Consider the following 15423-nt stretch of genomic DNA (forward strand, 5'->3'; position numbering starts at 1 on the left):
GGTGCACAGGGTGGCAGAGAGAGGGGCCAGGGACAGGAAGGGCAGAGATAGGGCACAGGGGTTCTGCTCAGGGGCCTGAGAGGACAGGGGAGCAGGAGGGGGCTGTAGACACAGGGGACCCAGAGGTGGGCACCGGAGCTCAGGGAGAAAAGGCCTCGGGGCCAGGAGGGTGCGAGGTGGTGGGTGCCGTCAGCCTGCGAGTGCCAGGAAGGGGCAGCCGGCAAGATGATGCCCCAAAAGAAAAAGAGGAGAAAGAAAGACATCGACTTTCTCGCCCTGTACGAGGAGGAGCTGCTGAACTATGCCTCAGAGGACGACGAGGAGGAGCTGGAGCATGAGTACTACAAGGCCAAAGGTGCGGGCAGCGGGCAGGGCTGCGTGGGGCCCTTTCCTGCGCTTGGAGGAGGAGATGAGGGTTCCAACCCGGCTCCTCCCGAGGAGTCTCCTGCTGGGTCTGTGCTGCGTCGCCGGGAGTGACTGGGCAGGCATCACACGGGGTTGCCCCCTGTACAGAGTCGAGGCCAGCTGCCCTTAGTCATGTCTCAGTGGCACAGAATAGACCCGAACCGCGGTGCCCGTGCTCTCCAGTCCTACGCCTCCCAAGAGCCAGGCTCCAACCTGGCCTCCACCCTGTGGTCTGACGGCCCAGAGCCCCTGCTTGGGCTGTGGAGGGGAGAGAGAGGGAGGCCTGACCCCTCACGGCTGGCCTGGCGGGGTGGGGACAGCTGTCACCACAGCGGTGGAGATGGAGCCTGGGGCTCAGCAAGGAGGACGCTTACCGATCTGCACCCCGGGGCTTGCTCTTCCAGTCTCTGCACACCCCCGCCCCCACCGCCGATCGGGGTGGATGGGGCTGCTTTGAAGGGTTCCACCTTCTTGCCAGATAATCAGAGAGGGCAGAATCCGGGGTCCAGGAAGTAATTTTGGCCCGCAGAGGGTTGTCGTTGGTTTGGTTTGATGGTGTTCAGGGTTTTTTTTTTGCCGTTACCATGTTTTCAAAGGTTTGGCCTGTGAACGCCTGTAGGCTGTGGACATCCAGTTTGTGGACATCACAGTCTCCACTGCTCTCTGTCGCTCAGACTAGGTCCGCTTCGCCCATGGACGCTGCCTGCCTGGCCCCTGAAGGCATTTAAATCCTCTGTGCTTACTCCAAAGTGGCTCACTAGTCCCTGTAAGCACCACATTCATTCATTCACTCACCTATTCATTCATTCACCCGTCCATCGAGACACCAAATATCCATTGAACGCCTGCCCTGTGCCTGCCCATGGACTTGCTCGCCCTCCCCTTTCTCCCTCTTCCTATCTTAACTTTGAAAGCCCAGCTCGGGTCCCCCTCCTGCATGAAGCCTTCCTTAATCCCAGCCCGCTGGGAACTCCTTGATTACATCCACTTCTTCATTGTTCCGCTGCTTCACGCAAGCCTGGCGTGTTGTAGCCTCTTAAGCCTCAGCCACACCGCCCTCCATGAAGGTGGGGCCCTCCTTCCCTTGTCCTCACTCCTCCCCCAGCTGCCAGCACAGATCCAGGCTCAGAGAAGGTGGTCGCTGCATGCAGGCTGTGGCTCAGCTGGGGTCCCTTTCCCGGCAGGATGTCCCGGGTGCCTCCTGGGGTGGAGGCGGGGAGTGGGGGCTGCGGGAAGAAAAGATGTGCCTGGACGAGTGAGGCATCGCCGCCCTCCCCCAGAGCAGGTGCTACAATCCCAGACCATTTGGGGGGGGGGGTGTTTGCAGCTGGATGTGGGTGCAGCACCCTCGGCAAGTACTCTCAGCTCCCCAGTGCACACGGCTGCCTGCCGGGAAGCACATTCTCAAAGCTCCTGGACCTGCCACCCTGTCCATTTCTGTTCAGGGGCTCCGCACGCCTGTGTGACTATCTGGTCCCTCACATGTTTGCTCTTCTTTTTACCCTTCGTGAAGCCTTCTTCCCTCCGTGCTCACGTTTGATCTCGAAGATTCCTGAGAACGGTCAAGGCAGGTGTGATCAGTCCCAATTCACAGGTTAAGGACTGAGGTCCTGAGAACTTAAGTGACTTGAGCAAAGTCGCAGGCGGGAGAGAGAAGAAGAGTTTAAAATATCCTTTCTCAAGGCGAGTCCCCCCTTGACCTCTCGGTGCCGCCAGACGGAACGGCGCTCTGTGCACCGGGCGCATCGAGAGAACTGTGCTCATACTAACCAGTGTGATCCTCACAACCAGCCGAGGAGCAGGTGGGGTCCTTGTCCTCTTTCTCAGATGGGGAAACTGAGGCATGGCGAAGTTACATAACTCGCCCGAGATCACAAAGCTACCCAGTCGCAGTCAGAATCTGAACCGAGCTGGTCTGGCTCGTGCTTGCTCTTGAGCAGCTTGACCTTGACTGTGGTGCCAGCGCTTGGAGAAGAGCAAGGCGAGGTGGGTGTAACGCTGACATTTCTAAGAGATGTGGGCGCACAGGCCCCCCAGTCAGGTGCAGGACACTGGCAGTAAACGTGGATGCTGCTAATGGTAGTCACATGCTGAACCCTCGTGGTCACTGCTACTCTCTCGCTTCTAGAACAACATGTCTCCCACTCTTTTGAACTCCAGTTCTTGCATTATGGGGAGACTGTTGGGGAGTGGGATGGGGAAGAAGAAGGAGGAAAAGGAGAAAGGCCTCGGTGTCCCTCTCTGTTCTTCAGGTCACCTCCAGGCTACAGTGGAGCTCAGCAACAGCCAGTTGCTCCGTCAATCCTCTGAGGGAAGGCTGAGCCCTGGCATTGGTCTGTCTCCTGGCTCGGACAGGGCCACGAGGGGAAGAGTGTGACTCATTTCAGAACCTGAGATCCAAGGGACCTTGGGGGCCATCCGGCACACGCTTCCAGCCCTGAGACCCTCTCCTCTTGTGCAGCCCAGACAGGCTTGCCCAGCATCGGTTGCGGTACAATATCCCAAGGCAGCCTCCCTGAGAATTTTTAATGGGGATAATGGCGGGCATGATGATGATGCCTTTGATGCTGGCAATGGAGATGATGATGACCATGATAGGGATGATGGTGATGATGGTGGTGGTGATTATGAGGGCAGTCTACCACTCGAGGAACGCATATCTTTTATCCAACTGTGGAAGAGCATCTGTAAGATAAGTTCCTCGAAATGCAAGTGCTAGAGTCAGTGAGAACGAACACTGAAAATTTTGTTTTATTTGATTCAATCCTGATCACAATCCTTCAAGGAAGAAATTGTTCCTGCTTCAGAGATGAGGAAATGGAGGCTGTGTACAAAATTTGGTTGCTATCACATAGCCAGTAATGGTAGAATTGGGGGTCAGATATCGGTCACTTGAGTTCCATAGTCTGTGTTCATTTCATCGATTGACACATTCATTTGCTCATTCATTCCCCCAGGTAATTATTTATTGTGCACTTCCCACGTGCCAGGCTCTGTGCCAGGAGCAATGCTATGGTGCCATTGATGGTTCTTTGTGCTGACCAGGGAGGGTACTTTGTTCGTTGGGGTCGTCCCCTCTGGAGCCAAACAGAATGTTGTGTTTTCCCCGGGATATGTGTCCTCCGCGAGATCGTCCTTTGGCCATCTGAATTAAGTTTTTTAATTAAAATTTTTAAATTGGGGAATAATATATATACAGTATAAAACTTTCACAAAGATACAGTTGGATGACTTTTCAGGTATGTGCGTGCTTGGGTAATTACCATTCAGATCAGGACACGTTCTTGCCAACACTTAGCACTGTCAGTCTTTTTAATTTTAGCCATTCTGGTGGGGATATAGTAGTATCTCTTTGTAATTTCAGTTTGCATTTCCCCGACGAACAGTGATGCTGAACACTCTTCCATATGTTTATTGGCCATTTGGATATCTTCGCCTATGACTTGCCTACTTAAATCTTTGGCCCATTTGTCAATTTTATTGAAATACAGTTTTATTGAACTGTAACTACTTTTTAATAAAATGCATCAATTTTACTTCATTAAAAAATTTTTTTTAATGTTTATTTTTGAGAGAGAGAGAGAGTGAGAGAGACAGAGCTTGAGAGGGGAAGGGCCAGAGAGAGAAGAAGACACAGAATCTGAAACAGGCCCCATGTCTGAGCTGTCAGCACAGAGCCCGATACGGGGCCTGAACTCATGAACCGCGAGATCATGACCTGAGCTGAAGTCGGATGCTTAATTGGCTGAGCCACCCAGGTGCCCCAAAATGTATCGATCTTAAATGTGCTGTTTGATGGGCATTGACAAATGTATACCTCTGTGTAACCATTAGCCCAATCTATGTATAGAGCGTTTAAATTATCCCCCAAAGTTCCCTGAGCCCCTCCTCAGTCAATTCTCCATGCTGCAAACTCCAGGCAGCTGTGCTCCGCTTTCTGTTAAAATAGTTTAGTCTTTTTAGAGATTCATGTAAATGGCATTATAGTGTGCAGTGTCTTGTGTCTGACTTCTTTTGCTCAACATAACCTGCTTGAGATTCACCTATATTGCATATAAGGGTGGTTCACTCCTTTCTGTTGCTGAGTAGGATTCCGTCGTATGGTTATATCACGATTTGTTGACCCGTTCACCCGCGGTTGCATATTTAGGTTGTGTCCAGTTTAGAGCCATTATTATTGCTTCTCGGCCTTTTGGCTAAGATCAAGTGTAGAGCTGTTATGTACAAAGCTGCTTTGAACGTTTGTACGCGGGTCTTTGAGAAGGCATGTTTTTATTTCTCCCGGGTGAATACCCAAAGTGGAATGTCTGGGTCTTCTTGTAAGCCTGTGTTTATCTTTTAAACAATTTGTTGCCCTAATAGTGTGGTATCTGTTTTCCTTATTTATTTGTATGGCTTCTTTATATCTTCTGCTTATGAGTCCTTTGATAGCCATATGCGTTCCAAATATCTTCGCCTTTTCATTCTCATGATGGTCTTAATTTTCACTAAGTCCAATTTATCACATTTTTTATGGCCAGTGTGCTGTTGAAGAAGGAGCTGTGTGCCCTTGAAATCAGCTTTTGAGGCAGCTTCCTCATCCCTCTCGTGCCCCAGACTCTCCTTTTCTCCAAACCACACGTCTCCAGGCCTCTGTCTTCTCACAGATGATGTGGTCCTGGGATTTCCACAATCCTGCTCATTCTTCTGTGGACCCTCAGTTTGGAAAGGCCCTTATGTACGTGCAAAGCTGTGTGGGCAACGCTTCAGGCCCTGGAGTCGTCCAAGGAGGGCTTGTGTACAGATCAGGCACCCTTGTGGTGTAGGCTATGAAGAATTAGGATTTGTTTGTCCCCAGAGACAAGGAGTTGTGCAAATGTACTGCTGCTTCCTTTCTTGTCTTGTAGTGCCTTGATCGAGACCTTCATCAGAACCAGGGACTTCAAGAGAAAAGGCATCGACAGCAAACAGCACAAGGTTCTAGGAACCTCAGAGAAGGGAAATCAGTGCCCCTGCTAAGAAGGGACACTGGACAAAGCTCTGCTCGGCTCTGGGATGCCTTGTCTGGAGCCTGTGATGGCAGTGCCCGGGAGCTCACGGGAGACGAGGGCTGGCAATGCAGCTGTGTTCGTAGAGGGCAGAGAGGAGAGTGAGGGGCATGTGCAGGCTCTGAAGAAGGCCAGGTCTAGGAGGCACATGAGTGCCGTGCTGGAAAGATCACAGACCAGGCCTCCAGAGGCCCTGGGCTGGGCTCTAGTGCTGACACCGAGTGGTATGTGACCTGGGCTTTCCCTGCTGCCTGCAGGCTCCTCACCTGTAAAATGAATGTGTGGCATTAAATGCGAGGTTTGGGTCTTACACGGGAGTCGGTGTGGCTCTGACCCTGGCTCAGTGGCTTATGGGCTGGAGCGGGGTTTATAGAATAGACGCCTTTGTGGCTGGATATCCTCTGCACGGCTGGCAGGAGCTGTGACTTCTCCAAGCCCCTGTAGGATTCTGGGTTTTCTCAGAAGCCTGTGATGTGTTCTCTTTTCTCCTCCAGTCTACGAGGTGGTCACAGCCACGGGGGATGTTCGTGGCGCAGGGACAGATGCCAATGTCTTCATCACCATTTTCGGAGAGAATGGGCTCTCTCCCAAGCTCCACCTCACCAGCAAGTGAGTACCAACTTGGCCTTAGTGGGGTCACGGGCCATTAGTCGGGGTTGGTGCCGTTCTGGAGCCCAGGGAGAAGACCTGTGTGTCCACAGGCATATTAAGCGGCACGGGGCCTCTGTCAACCAGGTCTCTCCCAGTGATCACCAGCCAATATTCCTTAGCTCCCCTGTTGGCTTTTGTGAGAAGTATCGCCCACTTTGGATCTCTGACTTCCCCAGGAACTTATTAGCTGTCCCTTGCTTTGGGAGAGGACACTCAGGACTAAGAAACCTGGGTCTAGGTCCAGCTTTACCACGTGGTTGCCGTGTAACTTTGGCCAAATCTCTTTGCATCCAACGGCCTGGCTTCCTCATCTAGCGCCTGGAAGTGAGAATTCCCCTTTTATCAAACTTACAGGGCGGTTGAGAGGAAGAAACAAAAGCATGCATTCAAAGGAAGCATGAGCTTAAAGTGCTCTGCACCTGTGTCTCTCCAGGGGCCCAATGTCACACTAAACCTGCTAACGCACACTTGAGTCAGCTGTATAGGCTAGCATGTGTGCTCGTGTGCGTGTCTGTGTAGACGTGCTCTGTGTATGTGTTCGTGTGTGCGCCTTGTGTTCCCCATATCATTTGTGATCCATTGACAGCAGGGGCTGCTGCCTCTTTGTTTGGACCCTGTCCCCCAACCGCACACAGGCGCACACAGATATACCCAGAGCAAAACATGGGAACGCTTTGGTGGAATTCTAGAGTTCTAGAGCTTCCCGGGGGCTGTAGGCGTGGTCTAGGCCCTGGTTTTCAATCTGTGCTGAACGGAACCAGGGATCAGTCCATTGGTTCTGGGCCCATCGTGCCCCCATCCTTCCTGCAGAGTAGCTCACTGATGGTTGTCTTACCCACCGAGTTTCGGAGTCAGATTTTATTTGTACCGAGAGTTCTATAGCCAAGAAAAGTTTGTAAAACCACTAAATTTATTTCAACTTATTCATGGGGAAACTGAGGCCTAGAGAGGAGTGGAGATTAGCTCTGAGCCATGGAGCTCCTAGATGGTAAAGCTGGTCCTCAAACCCCAGGTACTTGATGTGGACGTTTTCCTCAAGCGCTGGCCCTGTGGCCCAGAGGGTGCATGGGAGCTTCCCCTGCAGGCTTCCAGGTCGTCACTTCCAAGGGGGCCGGGGAGGCTATAGAGAGGGGGGGACCACAGGCCAGGACATCCCCGAACTCTGTGCTTCACAGACTGACCTGGCCCCATGTCCCAGGTTTACCCCGAGCGCGGGCTGTGGTATAAATGCGATCCCATCGAGGCAGGCATAACGTCCTATTTTGTCCATTTCTGCAGAACAGGGTACCCGCCTTCTTGTACTGCTTACACTGCAGAGTGACTGGCTTGTGGAAGTCTTTCTCACCAGTGATGTGGGCACGGTAAAGGGAAGACATGAAATGTCCATCCTCTTTGCCATGTGACCTCCCCCGAGCACACCGTTCTAGGGAGAAGCCACTAGGCTCTGGGAATGCAGCCAAGTTGGTTTCTAGCATCCCCAGCCTGCCCTTTTGAAACAAAAAGAGCCATTTTCTCCTTTCATGGTCATTTCTCACTGTCTTTCCCACTTTCTTGCACCTAGTGCCCTCACTCTTCCCCCTCGGCCTTTTCATTTGTCAAAACAGCCTCTCGGGAAGGCCCCAGACCCTTCATGAGCTGGTGTGAAGGTTTGTCCCTGAGTCCCCGTTTCCAGGAGTGTGAGATCCAGCCTTCCTTCTCAGTGTGGAAGGTACTGCCTCACAGCAGAGGGGCTAAGACACGAGCAGGGCCGGGAGGTCTCCGGGCGTCACACGCAGGCCCTCCCGCCAGCCCCGTAGACAGAAGTCAACACCCCTTCCCCCTGCTACTCCGAGGTCTCTCCCGTGCCCGCGTGGTGCTCCGGGTGGGGCAGCAGGGGCACAGGTCTGGCCAGGACTCCGGGCAGGCTGGCCTGGAGGGCTCTGCAGGAGCCCATGGGGAGTGGGTGGTTTCGGAGATGGTCTTTTTGTAGCATCAGCATATGTCCTGGGAGGCTGGAGAGGTGACATGCACAGGGATGCCAGGTGGAGGGGTGATGAGGGGAGTCTGCTTCGTCCCTCTGGCCCCTCTCCCAGTTGTTGGCAAACAGCCAGGGCTCAGGAAGTGTCATACTGTCAGGGCGGCCAGAGTGGGACTTTATAGGGAAGGGCAGGTGATCTGGGCCTTGGGTGAGGGAAAGACTCAGATGAAAGAGGGGCAGGAGGAAGGTAGTTTAGACCACGGGGAACAGCTTGCAGACACATGGAGGCAGCAAGGGGCCAGGAGGGGAGGACAGGCTGTGGCAGGCCTTGCTTGCAAGCTGATCAGCAGAGGCCCGATTTACGATGCGGCCCAGAAGGACGAATCTGGCTGCCGCAAGACCCCAGGGAAATGTCTGCAGAGAGAATTGCAAAGACACAGTCAGTCCTCGCCATCTAAGATGCATTCAGTTCAAGACGGAGACCTTGGGCCTGGGAGGGGAGCACCGCTTTCCAAGGAATCCCAGGCTGCCTGGGTGACCCGGACGCCAGGGCCGCAGAGGTCACCGTGCTCTGTGCTATTTAGATGCAGGTGTTCCAGCCCACCCCTCACCCCCACCCTCGCCCTGGGGTCTGGCTCGGAATCTCTCATCTTGCTGTCTGCTGCTGGTCCCTCCTTGCCACGCTGTGTCACCCAAACCCAACTCGCATGTCAACTGGAACTGAGCTCCTTTTCCTTGCCTTACACACACACACACACACACACACACACACACACGCACGTACACACGGGCTACAAGGTGTTTTTGAGTCCATCAGACTTCACCAATACTCAGGGCAGCAGAGGGAGTTCCCAGCACAGCCAAGCAAATGACTTAAAATGGAATATTAGACAGACTCCCTCATCTTAAGATTAAACCACTGCCTATCCTGGAATTTCTTCCTGGCTGCTTTCTCCACAGCGTCTGGTCTTGTCCCCTCACCCCACCGTCCTCTCCCGCTTCGCCTACGTCTTCTCTTTTCTCCCTTCTGTTCCTGCTCTGTCTTCTGCCTTTTCTCCTGAGCCCCAGGACCTCCCACATGGCTTATCAGCATGCTTATTTCCCAATACAGAATCATTCTGCTGCAATTATTTGGTGCCTGAGGTTAACATGCTGATTGTGCTTATCCTCATGGTCTAGTGTCTAAATTCCTCCGTACACACTGGCCCGTCTCTTGGGCAGCAAAGAGTGTGACCTGTTCACTTTGATCCTCTGTTAGCTCCATCCTGACCCCAGACCAAGCTGAGTATCAACAGCCCTGGGTCCCACAGGAAGGCCCCCATATGCTGGGCGCCTTCCCGGTGACCCAGGACCACTCCCAGCACTGACTGGGTCACATGTTCAGAATATGGCAAAAGGATGGGATCTCATGCATCTTCTGGAACATGGATCTCCTGTTGAGAATTCGCCAGCTGAGTGTCAGAGAACGCCTGGCATTTTAGCCTGCTGGCCCTGCCAGGCTGGTGGCTAAAATGCCCTGTGCAGCCTGTGAAGCCTCTCCTGGGCAGGGGTCCCCGCTGAATGGGCAGGTACGGACAGGGAGGGGGCTGGGTACTGCATTACGCTTCATTTGCTGAGTGGCCAGGAGCCCCGGTGAAGCCGCAGTCTCCACAAAGAAACGAGCGGTCTGCATTTCTAATGTTTCCTTTGACAGGGGACCCTCCATGCTTTGGTATTTCCACCTCACCTCCAGCTTCTGAAACCCACCGGCATTGCATTCTGACTTCTCAGACGTGGGGATTCGGGAATCTGACCCTGGTGGGCTGCAGTTGGGGGTTTGTTTGGGATTATCCTGGCCTCTCCCTGCAAGAAGAGAGTCCGGGTAGGCCTGTCTCCACAGTCCTTCTTTTCGTTCCTCTGAGGACAGGCCCTCACAAGGCCTTCCTCTCGTCTTCCGGAAGATGTTGACACTGCGGACAATCACTCCACATTGTGTGATGCCCTGGAACACTCGGGTGTGGTCCTGAGACCCTCTGCCCCCACTGGTAGTTCTTTCTTTCCTGGTCCCCCTCCTTCCGCTTTGCTTTTCACGAATTGTTTTCCATGAGACAGTGAAGCATGGCGGTCAACTATTTAACAAACATGCTGGAACGCACGCATCCACATTCTCCCTGGCCCTGGGCTCAGGGCCTTTGTGCAGGGCGCAGGGAGCTGTCAGTGCTTCTCCAGAAGGAGCTGTGGTCAGAGGCCCCCCCAGGACGCCAGCTGCTCTCCTTCCAAATCACCCTCCTCTTCCCCTGCTCATGGGCACTCGCTGTTTTCCAAATTCCAGGCGGCTCAGCAGATGAAGCCTGACAAGCCTCGAACTCATCCCCCAAGGATTCAGCCCAGGCAGCTGCTGGCCTCGGGGCACGAGGGGCTGTGGAGACAGGACCTGTCGCCGTGTGCATAATTACAGATCGAGATGTACTCCCTTCGGCAAACTTAGAAAATACACACGGACCAGAAAACATAAGCAACACTTCATAGTACTCTTGCCATCGAGACATGATGTTTTGTATAAATCCTTCTTCTTCATCGTTTTTAAAAGCAGCCGGCCTCCCGTGGTGTTCCTACATTTTCTTTTGCAACTGCTTTTTCTTTTAAGCCCATATCATGAACCTGGTCCTGTTCCATTAACATTATGATGGGAGTTTTTCGTGGCTGTGTAATATTCTACCTCACAGCCTCCCAGGGTGGCTATTTCTTAGGGTATTTATCTGGTGTAGAGACCCTTGTCTATTCTACACATTTATTTCCTGGTCTCATAGGTTGAAAATACTTCTTGTTCACTTCCTTATATCCCACCCACACAAGCCTGATGGTGCATAGATTTGACGTTCCAGTGTTTTCCACGTCGTTGCACCTCTGCTCTTACCCTGCAGCACAACATGGGGTTGTTGTTCATCACTTTTGGAGATAAGATTCTCACAGGTATGTGCAGCAACCCCGGAGAAGGGGCCCTTTCACTCGAGCAAAAAGCCAGAAGTTTCCATCACTTTCTCCTCCTCCCCCTCAGTGCCCAGACCACAACTTGGGGGCCTCTTTCCCCCCAACAAGGCTGCCTCAGGGTACATTAAAAATTTTTTTTCTAATGTTTATTTATTTTGAGGGAGAGAGAGACAGAGTGCGAGCAGGGGAGGGGCAGAGAGAGAGGGAGACATAGAATCCGAAGCAGGCTCCAGGCTCCAAGCTCTCAGCACAGAGCCCGACGCGGGGCTCAAACCCACAAGTCGTGAGATCATGACCTGAGCCAAAATCGGATGCTTAACCGACTGAGCCACCCAGGCACCCCTCAGTGTACATTTTCCACTTAATTTCATGAGATCTGCCCTGCTTTTGGAGGACCTTAGGCCTCATGTCTCACGACATGCCCACCTGAAGGAAACTTCTCGGGACAGACTATTTGCTAAAGTGGGTCTGTTCGCAGAGAACCACAGCTTTGGAGTGTGCAGAACTTATAGGCCTTCTGTTACCAAGTCTGAGCCTTGTTGCCTTAGAGGGAAGGCTCTTCCCCTCTGTCTTTATTTGGAAGCACAGTGATGGCCTAGTTATTATATGTGTTTGTCTTCCACACTTTTCTTTCCCGTGGGCTGAGTGCTGGTGACGGGAGCCCTGGCTGGAAGCCCCGGGGGAGGTCGACGGCTCTCTGGCCTGTGAGGGCGTCGCTGTGTGGGCAGGAAGAGCTGTGAGTGGAACTGGATGGCCGGGTCCGAGCCCACACAGAGGACACAGCAGATGTCCGTGCGAGATTCAGGTTTCTGCTCCCGGAGGACTCCGGGTGAGGCTGCTCCAGCCCTCCTGTGTCTAAGCTGATGCAACCTAGGATTATCCAGAGTCTGGACCCACCCAGGCAGCTCGTTGAGGAACATCTCAGGTGTACTTGCTTCTGTTCACATGGTCTTTGTGACGCCAGATACGCATTCCCTCACCACCCGCCTCCCTGGTGGCTGGTTTTCTGGTTGAGCGTTTCCTTTCTTGTTGGAATGGCAGGACCATGGGCCACGACCCAAGCTCCGCATCTGCTTGGGGCTGCCATTGCAACTCCCCCCAGCAAGAGCAAGGCAGGTGAGGAGAGGCCCGGGGGCCTGCAGACCCAAGAGCACCATGGCGTTCACTATGGCCTCCTTCCTCCTCCGCTGTCCCAACGCAGAGCAGCCAGAGGGCATTGGGTCATGACTTTGGGGATCCAGGTTCTGATCCCAGATCTGCGATCAATTGGCAGTTTCCTTGTTTGTAAAATGGGGCTAATTGTTGCCCACCATACCTGCCTTAGTGATGCGTGGCGAACATCACAGGACAACTTGAGTGTGAAAGCAAGGAACGAGTTGTAACCGACCTTGCCCTCTGTCAGAAAGGAGTCTCAGAATGGGAGTGGTTACTCATAGCACTTCCCAGGACTGGGATGGTGGAGGAAGAAGGGGGATGCCAGCCCTTGGCTCTCCTCCCAGGCTTGTGAGCCAAGTGCAGATTACTAAGTGTGCACGTGTTCGTTGTAGGAGTGAATCTGCCTTTGAGAAAGCCAATGTCGACGTCTTCCGGGTGAGAACCAACAACGTGGGCCTCATCTACAAAATCAGGTCAGAATCTGGCCCCTGACCAGGAAGGAAGTGAGATGAAAACCAGTAGATTAGGAACTGATGTCACTACTGACACTTTCTGGATGTCAATTACTCCCTGGTGTCATTTGAGGGGTGACTGAAGGCCCAGATCTTTCCCACCCATGCTGAGTCATGGCTCCCTAAACTTGCCCATTAGAGATTCACTTCTCTGTGTTGAGACTACTTAAGACAATTTCTCACAAACTTGGGAAATATGCTCTAAGAGGCACTAGCATAGTGGTTAAGAGTGGATTCTGAGTCCAGATTGCCTTGGTTCAAACTTCTGCCTTTCCATTTGCTAGCTGTGGAACTTCGGGCGTTTCCTCTCCAAGCCCCAGTTTCCTCATTTGTAATAACGATTCCTTCCACCTAGAGTTAGGGAGGACTCAACAAGTTAGTGCTCAGACGGTAACTGGCACTCAGCAAGTATTAGAGATGCTGGGTCACGTTGCAGGGTGCCTTATGACAGAGAGCTTGCCTCTCTCTGGGGGCGTCTGTGTGAGTGTGCTGGGAAGGATAATTCTATCAGCCTGGTTGCCAAGGAAGAGTCTTCAATTTCCCCCCTTTCCCCCCTCCTTCCTCCCTCCCTACGACCCACACCCATTCAAGTTCATGCCCATTTGTCAGAATGTCATCATCTGGGGTCTGATTGCACCCAGGCTAGGGCCTGGCTGCCTCAGTCCTAAGTTGTCTTCCTCCCACTAGAAAGTATAGGACCATGCACTGTCTTTCTTGGAAAAAAGGGACAAATGAGGGCCCTGGCACTGGTGTGTGAGGGAAGGGTGTGACAAACAGGGAAGGGGAGGGTCGGGAAGAGGGTTTTGCTGTGGGGAAAGGCAACCGCTATGCTGAGGTCCCACTAGGTGCTGGGCTCTGTGCCAAACAGAGGCACACATCCTCGGGCACGTCATGGGTCATCGGTCCATCGGGGCTGTGTGCTGTGAGCTGTGTCTGTCCCATGAGGGCCTGCAAAGATAAGGCCCCACTGCAGTGCACAGGGAGGTGATGTTTGGCATAAAGTGAGGTTATGCAGGGGTCAAGGTCTGGGGGAGAAACTGACCTCAGAGAAAAAACTGGGATTGCCAAGGATAAGGGGCACTATCAGAAGTGCAGGAAATTTGGGGGGCCAGATTTTGAAGAGTGTGGATCTATGCTGCCCAATCCAGTAGCCCCTGGCCACATGTGGCTCCTGAGTGCTTGAAATGTGGCTACTCCAAATTGAGATGCACCATACATATATGAGCACAACAGATTTTTGAAAACTTAGTATGAGAATATAAAATATTGCACTGATAAATTGTCACACGGTTGCATGTTGAAATGATAAATGGATGAAATACAATGTATTATTAAAATGAACTTCACCTGTTTTTTTTTTTTTTTTGCTTCTAGATATCTAGAAAATCTAAACCTATGTACATGGCTCGCACACGCAAGCTCATGTGATATTTCTGTGAGGCAACATCAGTGTAGATGGCTACAGGGTATTCTCTGGGTGGAGAGACTAAGGGGAGTGTCTGGGGGTCTCTGGGGGTCTGGGGATCAGGGAGAGAAGTGAAGCTCAAGATGGTCCCGCTGCAAGCCTGGGCAATCCTGGACTTTCCGTGGAAGGCAATATTACCTTGCAGGTGATGTCACAACGTTAACACTCATTAATAGGCACATCTACCTTGCAAGGTATTCCTATTTTGCAGATGAGGAAACTGAGGCTCGAGGGGGAAAGCGGCCGCGACAAAATGAGGGAACCTCTCTTTGGAGTGAACATTTGGGTATGCCAGTGTGGAAGGGTGTCATCTCTTGCTGCCAATGACATGTGGGTGTCTGCCTCTGCCCCAGGATCGAGCATGACAACACCGGCCTGAACGCCAGCTGGTACCTGGATCGTGTGATCGTGACCGACATGAAGCGGCCTCACCTCCGCTACTACTTCAACTGCAACAACTGGCTGAGCAAGGTGGAAGGTGACCGCCAGTGGTGCCGTGACCTGCTAGCCAGCTTCAACCCCATGGACATGCCCCGAGGTCAGTGCCGAGGCGGGCCTGCCTGCCATCCCTCCCTGCCTGGGCTGGCCCCCGTCCCTGTCTTGTTCTGGGCAGTCCCGTGTCCCCTTTGCCACTCCTCCAGGGTTTTCCAGTCGGCTGGGGCCCAGCTGAAGCCTCATCTTTTCCATATGACCTCCCCAAGAGCAAGCTTATGTGCTCTGGGGACTCAAGGAAATGGGAAATGCAAACGAACCAGGAGGCATGATGGAGGAGTGGGAGCAGCCCTGGGCATATCCTGTGTTTTCAACATCTCTTGTTGATGGGTATCTACCTAGAGTCCTCTCTGAGTTCAAAGGCAGCTGCCTCCGTCTTCCTATCTCTTTGCCCTTCTTCTGATGCCCAGAAGAAGGTGAGCTACGGCCAGGGCAGGGCAGATGGGAATCAGAACTCACAGCTACAGGGGCTCCATCAAGCTGTCCCTACCTCCTCCTGATTCTATGAGGAGGGAAACGACTAATTTCAAGTGCATCTCTGGCCAAAGGCCTTAAATTCGGGCATTTTAGCTCAACAGGAGGCGGGGGAACAAATCATGTAAAAACACACACCGTATCCCATGGCCTGTTTTAATCACCCTCTGTCCCCTAAAGTTCTGACCTCACCTCACCTCATTATTGGACATAGTTGCCTTTCCAAAAACGGAGACATAACACGTGGACACCACCATCATAGCACCTTGCTTGCAGAGTGTCATAGACTTTTGGAGGTGAAGGCATTTGATAGCC

At 52.7% G+C, this 15423-nt stretch overlaps 1 protein-coding gene across 2 annotated transcripts in view; it reads left to right on the forward strand.

Moving 5' to 3' along the window:
* Positions 1–225: 225 nt before the first annotated feature.
* Positions 226–15423, forward strand: part of LOXHD1 (lipoxygenase homology PLAT domains 1) — a 171336-nt gene continuing 156138 nt past the window's right edge. For both annotated transcript variants that reach the window (XM_047086447.1, XM_047086448.1), the window contains exons 1-4: positions 226–355; positions 5927–6041; positions 12558–12638; positions 14496–14680. In XM_047086447.1, coding sequence (XP_046942403.1) covers positions 226–355; positions 5927–6041; positions 12558–12638; positions 14496–14680 — 511 coding nt within the window. The remainder of the gene's footprint in view (positions 356–5926; positions 6042–12557; positions 12639–14495; positions 14681–15423) is intronic.

Source organism: Lynx rufus, unplaced genomic scaffold, assembly GCF_022079265.1.
Source record: "Lynx rufus isolate CCGP_SWC_20201006 ecotype Redwood Valley unplaced genomic scaffold, mLynRuf1.p SCAF_20, whole genome shotgun sequence".
Lineage (NCBI taxonomy): Eukaryota > Metazoa > Chordata > Mammalia > Carnivora > Felidae > Lynx > Lynx rufus.